General features: G+C 40.7%; 1 protein-coding gene across 1 annotated transcript; it reads left to right on the top strand.

Moving 5' to 3' along the window:
• Window positions 1-813: 813 nt before the first annotated feature.
• On the top strand, window positions 814-12684 carry LOC308079667 (coiled-coil domain-containing protein 106-like; the record flags this gene model as incomplete). The annotated part of the gene is made up of 7 exons (XM_080421218.1): window positions 814-850; window positions 1261-1398; window positions 2619-2825; window positions 6397-6543; window positions 7303-7506; window positions 10195-10355; window positions 12523-12684. 7 exons carry the CDS (start codon window positions 814-816, stop codon window positions 12682-12684), a joined length of 1056 nt encoding a protein of 351 aa, XP_080277344.1.
• Between the last annotated feature and the right edge of the window lie 2140 nt (window positions 12685-14824).

Genomic DNA, 14824 nt, shown 5'->3' with positions numbered 1-14824 from the left:
ACAGTGTGTTATAAGTCAATAAATCAGTACTTAATATGTCTTTAATTGTCAAGAGGCGACAGTCGTGTGCGCATGCGTACACGGAAGTGTTCCAACTGCAGCGAGTGAGTCGTCTTCAGGGTTGCCAGGTCTGCTTATTATATGCGCCTTTGGGCTTGTTTTTCTGGTAAGTCGCTTGTAAATATTGGTAGTTGCGGGTTGCGGTTTTCTTGGGCTTGTTTCTAAAGTGTAGTTGCTTATTTGGGCTTGTTTCCTATTGTTTTTATTTTTATTATTATTTTTCTTATTTTTCTTATGGTTGAAAACTAGCTCTCTCCTTCTAACGCAAATACATCTAAATATGTGTTTGTCCTGGAGGACCCCCCATCTAATCTGAAAATATTTTATTCCAGGGACCCTAAGATTTGTGTTGTTGTTATAATCATGTTTCAAAAATATTCCACATTTTGCACTTTTAAAAAATATTTATTTGAAAATAGCAGAGATGCTACGCGTTGTGAGCTTGTAGACCTGCTATTTTCAAATAGCTATGCTTCTTTTGGGCTTGTTTTTATAGACCTGGTTGCTTGGTTCTCTCGCAAATCCTGGCAAGCAGGTAATTGCAAGAGGCCACACATGCATGCTGCCCAGTGTATGACTGTCACTGGATCACATACACATTACTGCACTATTACCATTTACCAAACAACACATAATACACACTTTACAACACGTTTCTATTGATACTAGAGAGTTTCTGGCTTTGTTTTTCGATTCAGCATTGACTTCATTCATTTTTTTGCCGGGGGTTACGTTTTGCTGGGATAGAGAGCGATGAACCCGACTACTTCACGGAACACCAGCCCTGCAGGTAATAACGAGCAACGACTTATATTATTATGCTGCTTCCATCATGTTTTATTGTAACTCCACCAACTTAAACTGTGATGATTAATAGTTTGTCTGTTTGACCACTTTCCAACCCGGTGTCCCTATTTTGGACATCATCATGTGATCGAAATGTTTGGAGCAGTTTTCAAAAATGTTCTTAAAATGGGACGAAAAAAGCACATATGACGCGTTATTTGCGGAAATTGCGACGCACATGAGCTATCTGCCAATTTTTGCTAAAGTCGTAGAGCTTAAAAGTGGTTAATAGAGACAGGAAATGATACAAGTTATGTTTTGTTTTGTTTTGTTTTGTTTTGTTTTGTTATGTTTGTTATGTTTCTAAATAATGTCCATCTGTCTCTGGTCATTATGTCCATCGGCAACCTGTAGGAGTAGTTGGTGGAGGAGGTGGAGGAGGAGGAGGCTTTTATCAGGATCTGGATGCTCCTCAGGTCTCCTTTCCTTATGAGGAGAGCCTGGACAGAACGCCTGGCTTCCACCTCAACCAGAGCCAGCACATGATGGAAGGTATGATGGCAAGCTGGAAGCACAATAGTAGTGGATCTAACTGGTTTCCATTCTCAAACTGGTTTTAACCTCATGGACGCCCATAGAGTTACAGACCTGTAAGAGTCCATTTTAGAACCCTATGAAGGAACCCTGTCCCTTTGGGTCCCTGGACCCCACTTTGAGAACCACTGGTGTAACTCATTGTGTTATCATGTAACAGTAACATAGCCATTATGTTATTATTATAGCCTATTGATGGTGATGACAATATTTACACTGTGTTATGGTTTAAATTGTCGACCCAGGGCCTGGGATCCATGAAAACCTAGGTTATATTGTTCAGAGTTGCTCTAACCTTTCTCAGTTTTGTTCACTCTTTTGCTGTTGTCCTCCTCTCCTCTCCTCTCCTCTCCTCTCCTCTCCTCTTTTCTCCTCTTCTCTTTTCTTTTCTTTTCTTTTCTTTTCTTTTCTTTTCTTTTCTTTTCTTTTCTTTTCTTTTCTTTTCTTTTCTTTTCTTTTCTTTTCTTTTCTTTTCTTTTCTTTTCTTTTCTTCTCTTTTCTTCTCTTCTCTTCTCTTCTCTTCTCTTCTCTTCTCTTCTCTTCTCTTCTCTTCTCTTCTCTTCTCTTCTCTCCTCTCCTCTCCTCTCCTCTCCTCTCCTCTCCTCTCCTCTCCTCTTTTCTTTTCTTTTCTTTTCTTTTCTTTTCTTTTCTTTTCTTTTCTTTTCTTTTCTTTTCTTTTCTTTTCTTTTCTTTTCTTTTCTTCTCTTCTCTTCTCTTCTCTTCTCTTCTCTTCTCTCCTCTCCTCTCCTCTCCTCTCCTCTCCTCTTCTCTTCTCTTCTCTTCTCTTCTCTTCTCTTCTCTGAACAAGTAACTATATCATTCCACAATACATGTCTATGTATTACATCATTTAGCTATTGACAAAAAAACAAACTATAAAATATAATATACTATAAAATATAAATAAAATATGAAACTGATGAACATGATCATAATGTGCTGTTTGCTTTTAGCTGTTCCTATGTGATACATCATTATGTCGCATAGAACTACAGTACTCAAGATTCGGGTATTGTGTGTGAGGTCTGTGAGGCAATGCAATGATTATGCATTTTTGATATATATGCAAGAAATGCTTCTGTCAAAATCCAATAAACAAAGGTTTTTGAAAAAAGAAAGAACTACAGTACTCGAATGGAAACAGCCTTTGTGTCTGTCTGCCTGTCTGGTTGTTCCAGAGCCCGTGGTGCTGGAGCCTCGTCCTCAGTACCTCAGTCCGTTCATGCTGATCTCCAACCTGCGCACCGAACTGTACTTTTCCCTGGAGAAGAACGCCGGGCAGCAGAAACGCATCGAGGCGCTGGAGGAGGAGCGCGACTTCCTGCGCTACCAAACGAGCTGCTTTATTTCCAACATGAGGCCAGGGTTAGGGCTAGGCCAGGAGGGTAAGTACTAACTAACCCAGGGGTGGGCAACTTTGATGATGGAGAGGGCCACTATATTTCCTCACTCACTCCAGAGGGCCACATTGCATATACTGTTGGGCAGACACGTACCTCTTATCTTCGTATTTCAACTTTTTTCGTAAATGAATGCCGTACTTCGCCATTCTATGTCACACAAAAGTAGCAAAAATAGCAGATCTACAAGCTCAAAACGTGTCGCATCGTGACGCATTTTGAGCTTGTAGATCTGCTATTTTTGCTACTTTTGAATTGGAATCCTGATTTTTATTTAGCTATTTTTGAATTGGAATCCTGAAAAGTAACATTTTTATTTAATTTCAAATGCATTTAGTTATACTGATGTTACATTTTTTAACTCAACTTAAATACAAATACATTGGACATAGAAAATACTTGTAATACTAGTCATTAAGCTACTAATATAGAAGTAATTAAAGCGGGTCATGTTTGCATGTTTGGAATTGTAACAGCTGAAATCAATAATATATCAGTATTCCCATATTAACCTGCGGGCCACATTAAGTGGAACAGACTTGGAACAGATACGTTTCAAGCCGGGAACACCTCTGTGTCACATTAGCTGTTGCTTTACTGTATATCGTTGCTGTCCGGCAGAAACCTCTTATCTCTGTCTAACTGGGTTTTATTTCTTCGTACATTAACGCCTTATTTGATCATACTACAGCGTCACACAAAAACATCAAAAGTAGCAGATCCATAACTCTTTGACTGCCAGAGTATTTTCATAATATACTCACCCAGTGCCTTTCGTGTTTTATAACCTTTTCAACCGGTCACAGAAGTTTTATATCCATTATAATCCCCCCCCCCCCCCACTGGCCACAGAACATTTAAATATATTATGATCGTGTGTCAGACCGTTGGTAAACACAAAGGGGATAACTGTTCGTCGTCCAGAGAAAAGAAAATATAACCGGAGCTTTCCGTTCGTTTTTTATACTGTGTGAGGTAACTTCTTTTGCCTTGTTTTTGCCTAAAAATCTACGGAAACAGGATAAAATCCTAAATACGAAACGGGAAACGGATATTTTCACCAAGGATGCGTGAGAAGCCAGTGGGAAGAGAAAATGATCAAGGATGGTACAGAGAACAGCGCAATTGTTTATTAAACAATAAAAAGTTATACAGCGCGTCTAACGCGTGGATGGCGTGGATGGATTAAGTAGCAATTGACTCGAAAACGTGTCGATGGCGTTCAAAGAGTTAAGCTGGAAACGCAGCGTGAAACAACACATTTTGAGCTTGTCGATCTGCTACTTTTGCTACTTTTGAATTTGAGTCCAGGAAAGGACCTGTTTTGGACATATGAGGTTTCCACACGATTTTGCATTATATTCACCCATTCACACGCCGAACGGCAGAGGAAACCATGCAAGGCACCAACCTGCTCATCAGGAGCAGTTAGGGGTTAAGTGTCACGCTGTGGCGGTGCATTGTGACCTTGTAGATCTGTATATTTGTTGACACAGGCATACAACTATAAGTATACAAATCACCCTCAAGATGTTACAACATGCAAGTCTGCCTGGCTTCTACCTTCTAATGCTGTGCCCTCTGTGTGTGATTGTTGAGACTGAACATCCCTCCTTTGTTTTCTTTTTGTCCCCTCCTTGACTAAATAGATACGTATGTTTAGCATTTTGGAAATGACCAGTCATCCCTTACAGTGTTGGAATAGTTACTACAACATAGTAATATGTTACTTATTACATATTACTTGTTTAAAAAGTAATGTAGTTACTTTACTTATTACTACCTGCCAAAAGTAACTAGTTACTTATTACTTAGTTACTTTTTTTTTCTCGCCCCCAGTAATTGCATCCTTTCTCCCCAAAAGTCTGACTTTGCATTTTCAACATTAGCAGTTGTTTTTTTCTCTTTTCTGCAGCCTACATTGTAAAATCCTCATTGTTGATTTAACTCTGAAAAGTGTTCTGTACACATGACGGGTCCATTTGGTTCTATTTGTACACTCATTTCAATTATATCAACACTAAGACTTTTACTGTGTATGAATTCATAACTTACAGACTAAATGAAAACCATTTGACTATGAATTGAATACTAAGGACCTCAATGGAAACAAGACCGCAAGGACTTTTTTGGAAGTATTTTAAATGTATTTCATGTATTTTTTGCCTAAAAAGGCAGAATGTAGGAGCAAATGCAAGTTTTAAAAAAAAATCAATCATTCTGTATGACTGCTGAAAATAAAGTGCTTCATTTCTTTGTAAACAAAAGTAATTCTAATAGAATAAAAAGGCTCCCATAGCAACACATATCATCGTGGTTTGTGGTGGGTGTAGGAAATGTAAACTTCAACAAAACAATCATTCTTCTGACTGACTGATATTTAGTGCATCATTCAGGAGTGTGTATATATATATATATATATATATATATATATATATATATATATATATATTGAAAATAGCCAACCTACAAGCTTACAGCGCGTCTTCATTGGTTAACAAGTCGCTTATAATAAGCAGACATGGCAACACTGTTTGATCCGGTTTAAGGCCCGCCCTTCCGCAGCTGATAATTCACACATAGACAAGTGCGCAACGTTTCCGTATCCGCTCTAGACCGGATCAGCAAGCAGCCTGCATAGCAACTGGATCCCAACCAGTCTACCATTATATCAATTGACCAAAAACAACACAGGATCAAATAAACACACTCAAACCCAGAGTACCACCAAGGCTCGTGAAAAAAAGTAATAAATTACTTTTTGAAAAAAAGTAAAGGTAATAATATTACTCAAAACGTGAAAGTAATTAGTTACGTTACTAGTTACTGGGAAAAAGTAATAATATTACTTTAAGTTACATATTACTTTAGTTACTTTCCAACACTGATCCCTTACTACATCCATATAACTGTCTGCTCTTTGTGTTACGTCTCTGCAGTGGTGGAAAAAGTACTCAAATTCTTCTATTCTAGTACCAATACTGCAATATAAAAATACTCTATTACAAGTAAAAGTCCAGAATTAAAAATTTACTTGAGTAAAAGTACAAAAGTATTGGCATCAAAATGTACTTAAAGTACCAAAAGTAAAGGTACTAAATATTTGATGTTGTGAGCTTGTAGATCGGCTATTTTCAAATAGCCTATGTATAAAATAGGGTTAAAGTGGTTAATGTATGTTTCATTATATCATAATTTATATATGCAAAGTAACTAGTAACTAAAGTTTTCAAGTAATTGTAGTGGAGTAAAAGTACAATATTTGCCTCTGAGATGTAGTGAAGTAGAAGTAAAAGTATTGGAAATTGGAAATACTCAAGTAAAGTACAAATACCTCAAAATTGTACTTAAGTACAGTACTTGAGTAAATATACTTAGATACTTTCCACCACTGCGTCTCTGTGAAACTGGTCTGGGTCTGGGCACCGACTAGTTCCCCTCTGCTCCCAACTGAGAAGTAGTAGCGCTTTGACCCTCGACATGGATATTCCATAATGCTATTATCTCCTGTCCTCTTCTCTCTCTCGTCTCTGTCTGTCTGTCTCTCACTGACCAGTGGACCCCCAGCATGCCGTGGCAGTGAAGGAGCAGCCGGCCAGTTCGCCATCTCCTCCCCCCCCTATGACCACCAGGTCTGGAGTGACCCTCAAACGCAGGGCGCTTCCTAGCTCTGGATGCAGCAGCAGCACCACCGTCGTCCCTGGTGAGAGCGCATGTAGGGTTGGGTGAATAGACCAATTATTTATTTACCAACATTGAGACTGGACGCACAGGTAATTGTTTCATGCAATCAATTCCCAACATATTGTTTCGGGGTGCGCTGGTTTCAGTTCATTCAACCTCCTCTGTGTGTTGGCTAGTGAGGCGCGTCCTAGCGAGACCTAGGCTGCACTAGCCTTCCTGCTTTCGTGTATAGAGGGGTGGGTTTAAAATCAGCGAGGAGAGAATGCGCTTGATCCCATTGGTTCACCGATCTGTCCGTCAGCCCCGCCCCGTCAACACAACATTACGAGCGACGCCCACTGCACTCTGGTTGGTTGGGGAAATGAAACACTTCCTATACCGGGTACACCGACGCGCTGGTCCAGGCTTTTATTTTTTAGCAAAACTAAACAATAAAAGCCTGGAGATCGAGGCTAAGCGAGACCTGACAGAATGGGTTTCATTTGGTGCCGGCCTGCGCGCGCATACTGGTTCTTATCAGTGTGACGTCGTCTGTTAAGGGGTCTATGGGGAGGGCCTATGGGGCACGTGAACACGTGCACACAAAAGTACTCAAACATGCAGACTTGTGACTTGCTATAATCTCTCCTTGACATTTTGTAAGTGATTTATTTGTTTATTTACTTGTCTTATTGATAATTTTCATCTTGGCTGTACTCAAACAAGAACATGATTTGATCGTTTACCATTTCACATTGACTTAGTTCTAGTTGTCATTTTGTTTTTTGTTTTCCCATAGTCAAGCATGAGTACCATGTGGCGGAGGACAAGTACTACGCAGAGGAAGAATACATGGAGGAGGAGGAGACAGTGGATGAGGAGGAAGAAGACTCCTCCGTGGAGAAAGCAGATCCTCCGTGGCAGAAGAAGGGCAGATGCACCAGGGAGCCCAGGATGAGGAGGGTGTTCAGGATCACCCATGGACGCGAGTCTCGTGAGAGGGGTGAGCGAGGCTGCTGCCGTGCTGCAAAATAGACCAGAAAACAAGAGAATAGACAAGAAATTCATTATTTTCATTTCCACTTATACGTACATGGAAATGTGTCTTTTTCCACTGTGGTTGAATTTAACCATTTAACCATCCATTTATTTTATACTTTGGCTATTCGAAAATAGCTGATCTACAAGCTCAACTGATTTTCAACTATAGTGACATACCGAAAATATTAGAGATGCCGCGATCCGATTAACAGATCGGATATCGGCCCGATAACAGCTAAAAAATGGAGATCGGATCGAATCGGATCACAGCGAAAATGCCGATCAAACGCTCCGATTAAAACATTCCAGTACTCCACTCCAGCAGTTCTATGCAGCACTTCTAACCAGCACGCTGTGAAACTTTGTTGACTATGATTCTGGAGAGGTTATGTTCTCTGTTTGAGTAATATCACTTGATCAATCCTTTTTTAACATTTAGTTTTAAAGGGTAAGACCACTTTAGTAGAGGTTTGGGTTGTGTAGTTAGTTACCTTGCCATGATGTAACTCCAAAGGTGGGCAAGAAATCAAAAATAATTGCTCCATTGATTAGAAATTGATAATTCAAAATAATCCGTACATATGTAAGTCAATGAGGAGCATATCATGCTCCTCATTGACTTACATTGTACGGTAAAACAGCTCTCAAAGTCACTCTTTTAGCACATAAATGACACAAACATAGCTGATTCAGACAATATAGAGCATCACCAAACCCAGTACTGTTTGTTTTTTTAATAAAAATGTCAACTTCCTGTTGATTTTACTATTTGAAGATCTGGATCCGGATCCGCCGACCAGTCCGGGTTTTCTACTTATTAAAAATGGCAAAATCTACAGGAAGTTGACATTTTTATAAATAAAAAAAACAGTACTGGGTTTGGTGATGTTCTATATTGTCTGAATCAACTTTGTTTGCGTTCGTTTTTGTGCTAAAAGAGTGACTTTGGGAGCATTTTTACCGTACAATGTAAGTCAATGAGGAGCATATTTTGAATTATCAATTTCTAATCAATGGAGCAATTATTTTTTATTTCTTGCCCACCTTTGGAGTTACATCATGGCATGGTAACTACACAACCCAAACCTCTACCAAAGTGGTCTTGCCCTTTAACATAAAATCGTAAAGATAAAAAACGCGGAGCGTGGACCGCGGTCGTGGCCGCGCACCACATGTTGTACAGGCTGACACACAACAGCCTGTGCGAGCAACACAGAAGTGTGTAGCGGGTCCCCTAAGACTTCATTAAAATTCTCCGTCACCGTCATCCACACAAATATTTTTATAAATACCTTGTGACTGTTAAGTTATATCACCAGCCGATCAAACAATACGATTTGAAACGCAAATGATTTTGGCTGAATTAACAACACTGGCTTTTGCGACGCGAGCGGCGAGCCTCTCTCTCGCAGTGGTGTAAATGAATGCCCTTCTGATCTTCATCATCCTACAGCGTCACACAAAAGCATGAAAAGTAGATCTACAAGCTCTATGAGGTTTCCACCCGACAGAGACAATATTATCCATTTTACCCATTTCTTTTCCATTTGTGTTTCCTGGAGTCTCAGGCGATGTGTAATTTTTTCCATAACTTATATTTCCTCCTTGTCCTTGTGTTGGAATGTCAACCTGTCCCCATTTCCTAGTGATGGCCTTCTTCCCTGCTGCCAATAAAATCTTAACCAAATACCTGTCCTCCATCTGTATATTTCCCGCCTCTAGGCTACATAAATATAGAACCTTACTTTCCATAGGAACCTCATAACCCAACATCTCCTGGATTTGTTTGTGTAGCATTTTCCAGAAAACCTGAAGTTTACTACACTTACTACGTCCATCGAGGCTCTTCCTTTACACTGATGGGGACGCATTTGGGATAAAAGAGAAAGTGATTCAGACACGCAGCAAAATACTTTTATTTTCTTTTTTCTGAGCGGTGTGCGGACGAGAGGTGGGCGGGGATCGGAGCGGAGCCCCGGGGGGGGGTCAACATTAGATAATAATAATAAACCTTATTTATATAGCACCTTTCATGACATAAATGCAGCGAGCAACAAAACATTTTAAAATACAAAATTTTAGATAGACAGTATAGAGACTATTGTGTGCCTTATCGGATCGGAATTAATCGGATTGGTTTTGATGCTGCCTGATCGGAATCGGATCGGATTGCAAAAACCTTGATCGCAGCACCTCTACAAAATATGGACGCCAGGGGTGAAAGTGGTTACAAACTATCTTATACGAACACAGCGAGATGCCTAATATTGCAGTTGTCTGTTTAAAATGTGTAAAGTCTACACAGCCACGTTGGATTTTCTCTAGACAAACTAAATACTCAAATAATTGAACTCCTTCGTCAAATGTCAATCTACCTCCAAAGTTCCATCCAAATCCGTTTGGCTGCGACGGAAACAAAGACGCATACCTGTATGTACAGGAATGACTGTAATATTACCCCTCTCTGCCATGTGCACGCACCCAGGTGTAACAACACCAAATGAAGAAACAAACATGCAACTATGGCATTTACAATTTAACAAGAGAGATGTCTCTCTTGTATCTACTGTACTTGCGACCTCTCATTACTATACTATATCTCTGTCACCATGTATCATCCTTCCCATTATGATGTCTCTCGCCCCTACAGCGAAGGACCCAGACGGCGTGCTGATGCGTTATAAGGCGATCCTGTCGACCTACCAGCGTGTGGGGACCATGACCCAAGCCTTCAAGACTCACAGGGTCGTCCGCGACACCATTGCCAACACCTCCCCCATCGCTGAGCTGCTGCTGGCCGCACCAGAGAAGGTACTGCTCTCTGTCCTGCTCCCCTCTCCCTTTCCTTCATCTCTCTGCCAGTCTGTCTCAGTGGTTTAAAGTAACTACTCAAGTACTATACTTAAGTACACTTTTGAGGTACTTTTACTTAAAAAAAAAAACTTTTACTGGAGTATTTCCAATGTTTAATACGTTTACTTCTACTCCACTACATCTCAGAGGCAAATATTTTACTTTTACTCTACTACAATTATTTGAAACCCTTTTTTACTAATTACTGTAGATATAAATTATTATATTATAAAACATACATTAACCACTTTAGCACTGTTTTATATATAATGGCTATTTGAAAGTAGCCGATCTACAAGCTCACAACGCGTCGCGATGCGACGCGTTGTGAGCTTGTAGATCTTAGCCTCGCGTGGCCAGACAATATCACACGACACACTGCGTGGATATTAGTCTGGTCCCTATCAACGATAGATTTTTTTCCAAGGGGCGGTTACAAAAAGATCCAAACGGACTCTATTGGTTAGACCTAAACCAATCAGAGCAGTGCTTTGTATACGAACCAATCAGAGCAGTGCTTCCTTGTACGTCATTGCTCCAAATAAGGTGATAAGCCCGCCCACATTTGGATACTGGGCCCTGGTTGGTTCCGCACAACTGCGGAGGGAGAGAAATGGAATCTCTATGGAGGGGGGCCAGACCTAATCTGCCGAGGGCTAAAGTGCGATGCAATTTTGCAAAGGCAGATTCGTCTGGAACCAGGCTATGTAGATCTGCTATTTTCAAACATTTTTGTACTTTAAGTATATTTTGATGCCAATACTTTGTACTTTTATTCAAGTAACTCAATTTTGAACACAGGCCTTTTACTTGTAACAGAGTATTTCTACATTGCAGTATTGATACTTTTACTTAAGTAGAAAATGTGAGTACTTTTTCCACCACTGGTCTGTCTCTTTCTTCTGTCAGTGTGTCTCCCTTGCCTGCTAGTCTCGCGTTACCAGACTGTTGCCTCCCACAATTTACAAATGTTTCCGGCATACAGTCTGGGACTCGGAAGCTCTGATCATGTGTAAAGGGAAAGCGGATGCCCCTCCCCTACCCACTTCCGTTTTAGCATTGTGCAGTGGCGCAAAGGAGTCCGACTGGAATCAACGATTCTCATAAACATCGTTTATGTCTACTTGTGTCTTCTTTCACATTTTTTTCTGCGTTAATTCCATGATACTTTTCTCAGTTTTCTGTGATAAACAATCCTCGCACAAATAACATGAATCTACCGCTCCTATGACTCTATGCTTCCGCCTCGGTTCTGTTTCCACTGGGACTACCGGTCCGCGGGCACCGCGTCGTGATTGGTTGAATGTCTTTCCGGTCTGAACAACTTCCGTTAAACAGCTTTCGGGAAGTGGAGTTCCAGACTCTATATAGCATTCAGAGATTGTGGAATAGTTGTCTGGTGACACGAGACTACTTGCCTGCTGTCGGTTTGTCCCCAGCTTCCTCTACTATTTTGCTTCCATGGTTCTCTTCATCTTCAGCCATTGACTGTTTAAACAGGGTCTCACCACAGGGAGGTTCCAGTTTAAACTATTCCTGTGTTATTGTCCAGGGTATGTTGTATGTACATGTGTATATGTTGTATAAATCTAGATATGCACATGTACAAATAAACACATATCCATAGGCCAAAAACAAACCCATATACTATATCCATGTAGAAACATTGATTTAACCCCGAGAGTGTAATGGACACTTAATGGGTGCATTTTATACTTGTATACTTGTGCTTGTACCCTTGCATTGACAGTGGGGAAGCCAAATTAAACAGGCTCAGCTTCCCTCCGATCGTCAGGAAAGGTGTTCCGGGGGTTTACGCTGTTAACCCGTTAAAACCGGGAAGCATCTGTCATTTTATATATATATAGCAACATAGGTTTTTCAGAAAACTCTTATAGGATTTAGAACAGTGGTTCTCAAAAATAGCAGATGTAGGTTGTACATCTGCTAAATTTGAATATTTTTGAAAAATGTTGAAAGTGTTTGAAAAATGTTGAATAATTTGGAATTTTTGAAACACAAATCTGGGGGTCCTTGGCATGAAAAAGTGTGAGAAACATTTTGTAGAATCAGCCTCAGGTCTTAAATGGGTTATAAAACCACATGCACTTTCTGGTCCCCGCAGCTAGCTGAGGTGGGTGAGTTCGAGGCGTCGAAGGAGAGGCTCATGGACTACGCCAAACGCTGCTACAGGGCCATGGACGAGGACGAGCAGACTCGCCAGCATGTCCAGGCAATGAAGGAAACCCATGAGCTGCTCCCCCTCACCTATAAGTTCCGTAACTAACTGACCCGTGGCAACAGGAACGAGAGTTGAAGCCTAATTTGTGCTCTTGTAACGCGACGGTGTCGCGTGGGCGTCGTGAGCTTGAAGGTCTGTTATTTTCGGGCAGGCGACACCCCGTTGTGCAACTTAACCCTTTAAGACCGGGAACGCGTCTGTGTCATTTTCAGATTTCTTTGGCTATTCAAAAAATAGCAGATATACAAGCTCATAGCGCGGCACTCGAGCTTGTAGATCTGCTATTTTTTTGGGGGGGAAATCTTGAAAATGTGTGCAAATCTTTGTATATATGATATACATTTTTAACTCAAATCTATGCTTCTGGATGGGGGGGGGGGGGGGGATTTTGAAGACATTTGTAGAATCCCCCAGAAGCAAAGATTTGAGTTACAAATGGTCGCTTTAAAAAAATATATATATTTAAAGATTTGCACACATTTTCACGATTTTTCAAAAATAGCAGATCTGCAAGCTCATAGCGCTCGGTGCCGCGCTATGAGCTTGTATATGTGTTATTTTTGAATAGCCCAAAGAAATCTAAAAAATTACACAGATGCATTCCCGGTCTTAATGGGTTAAGTATGAATCAGGCTTCGGGAAGACGATGCCCGTTTTATTTGTATTTTTGTTGTAAGATGTTCTACCTCAGCAGCAAGCACTTCAGGCTTGTTATTCTGTGAAGTCGCTTGTAAATATAGTTGCGAGTTTGAGGGTTTTTGGGCCTTGTTGGTTAAATGTAGTTGAGTATTTGTAAAAGCGTGTTATATGTAAAGCGTTCATTTATCGTTCATTTATTGGTGTGTATAAAAAAAGTGGAAATGTGAGTACTTTGTCCATTTATTTGAAATTTTGTATGTGCTACCTTTTTTGGGATTTTTTAAATTCCTACTTTTGATGTGTATACTGGATTTAGGGTCTAGCACTCCACTGAGAAAACCCATTGTTGATGCACAACCTCTGTTTCCTATTTAAAGGAGTAGTTCACCCAAAAATCTATCAATTACACACCCCACGAAGCCTTGAGTTCATAGATTTTTTGTTTTTCGTCGCATTCCTAAGCCAATAATTTGATGAGTCAGAGTAAGCAGAGCGACCCTCGCCTATACACGAATCCACGGAGCGCTGCCCTGGGCGCAGCCATTGCTGCGGTGTCAACGCTCCGCGGACGCGACACCGCAGCAATGGCTGCCTACAGGTCTGTGGATTCGTCTATATAGTGATGCAAATGTATGCCTTTGTCTTCATGGGGTACCAGGAATGCCAGGGGTGGGGGTCTGGGCCATCACCTGTACTCACCTGGCATAAAAGGGTCTCTGAGAGCAGCTTGAGCCATTCATTACTAAACTACAACATGAAGAGACCACCACTGAAGAATTGATTGATTATTATACTTGCATATTGTTTTTATTAACGTTTTTCAGTTTTGTAGTCAGTGTGTGTAGTGTTGTTGTTAACTTGTTTCCCCCGAGATTTTTCCCCGAGTACCCCCACTCTCGCCTGCCCTAAATGTAATTCCTGGGATCGCCACTGTTCCATGAGCTGCTGCAGTGCTGCTGTTCAGCCACAGAGAGGAACCCCGCTCTGGTTTTGGGCTCCATGATTGGTCAAGTTCAAGGATTCTGCAATCGACTTTCATGGTCTATTATAGGAATACGTGAAGCCTGGCTTTACCATCCTGGCTCGACACAGCCTGGCTTGACAAGGTCTAGCTCGACAAAGTCGCTCCTTTTCAGCCTGGCTTGGCGTATTTAATTCACCTTTCGAGGAATAGGCCCCTGGTCTATAGGTGGTCTGGAATCCAGACTGATTGCCACGTTCATCTTTTGGATTATTATTATTATATATACATTTTTCCAATCCAAAAAATGAACCTAGTAAACCAGTCTGGATTGCAGGCTACTTTTAAAGGTGCTGTGCCGTCACAATGACGATAGATGGCAGCGAAGGCTCTGTTAAGGCCCAGCAGTGCATGAGGTCATAGGATTCAAATACATGGATGCCTCATATCTCACAGTAACACAATAAAAAAAACATGTATGAAAATACACTTTTATTGTAATTTGTATATATTTATATTCATTTATAGTTATTTGAGTTGGAGTGAAAATAATAATATTCTTTGTAATGTCATTCAAACGTCGAC

Source organism: Gymnoscopelus braueri (assembly GCF_963280865.1).
Source record: "Gymnoscopelus braueri genome assembly, chromosome: 23".
NCBI classification, from domain to species: Eukaryota; Metazoa; Chordata; class Actinopteri; order Myctophiformes; family Myctophidae; genus Gymnoscopelus; species Gymnoscopelus braueri.
Note: the sequence above shows the minus strand (reverse complement) of the source record. Positions and strands in the feature narration are given on the sequence as shown.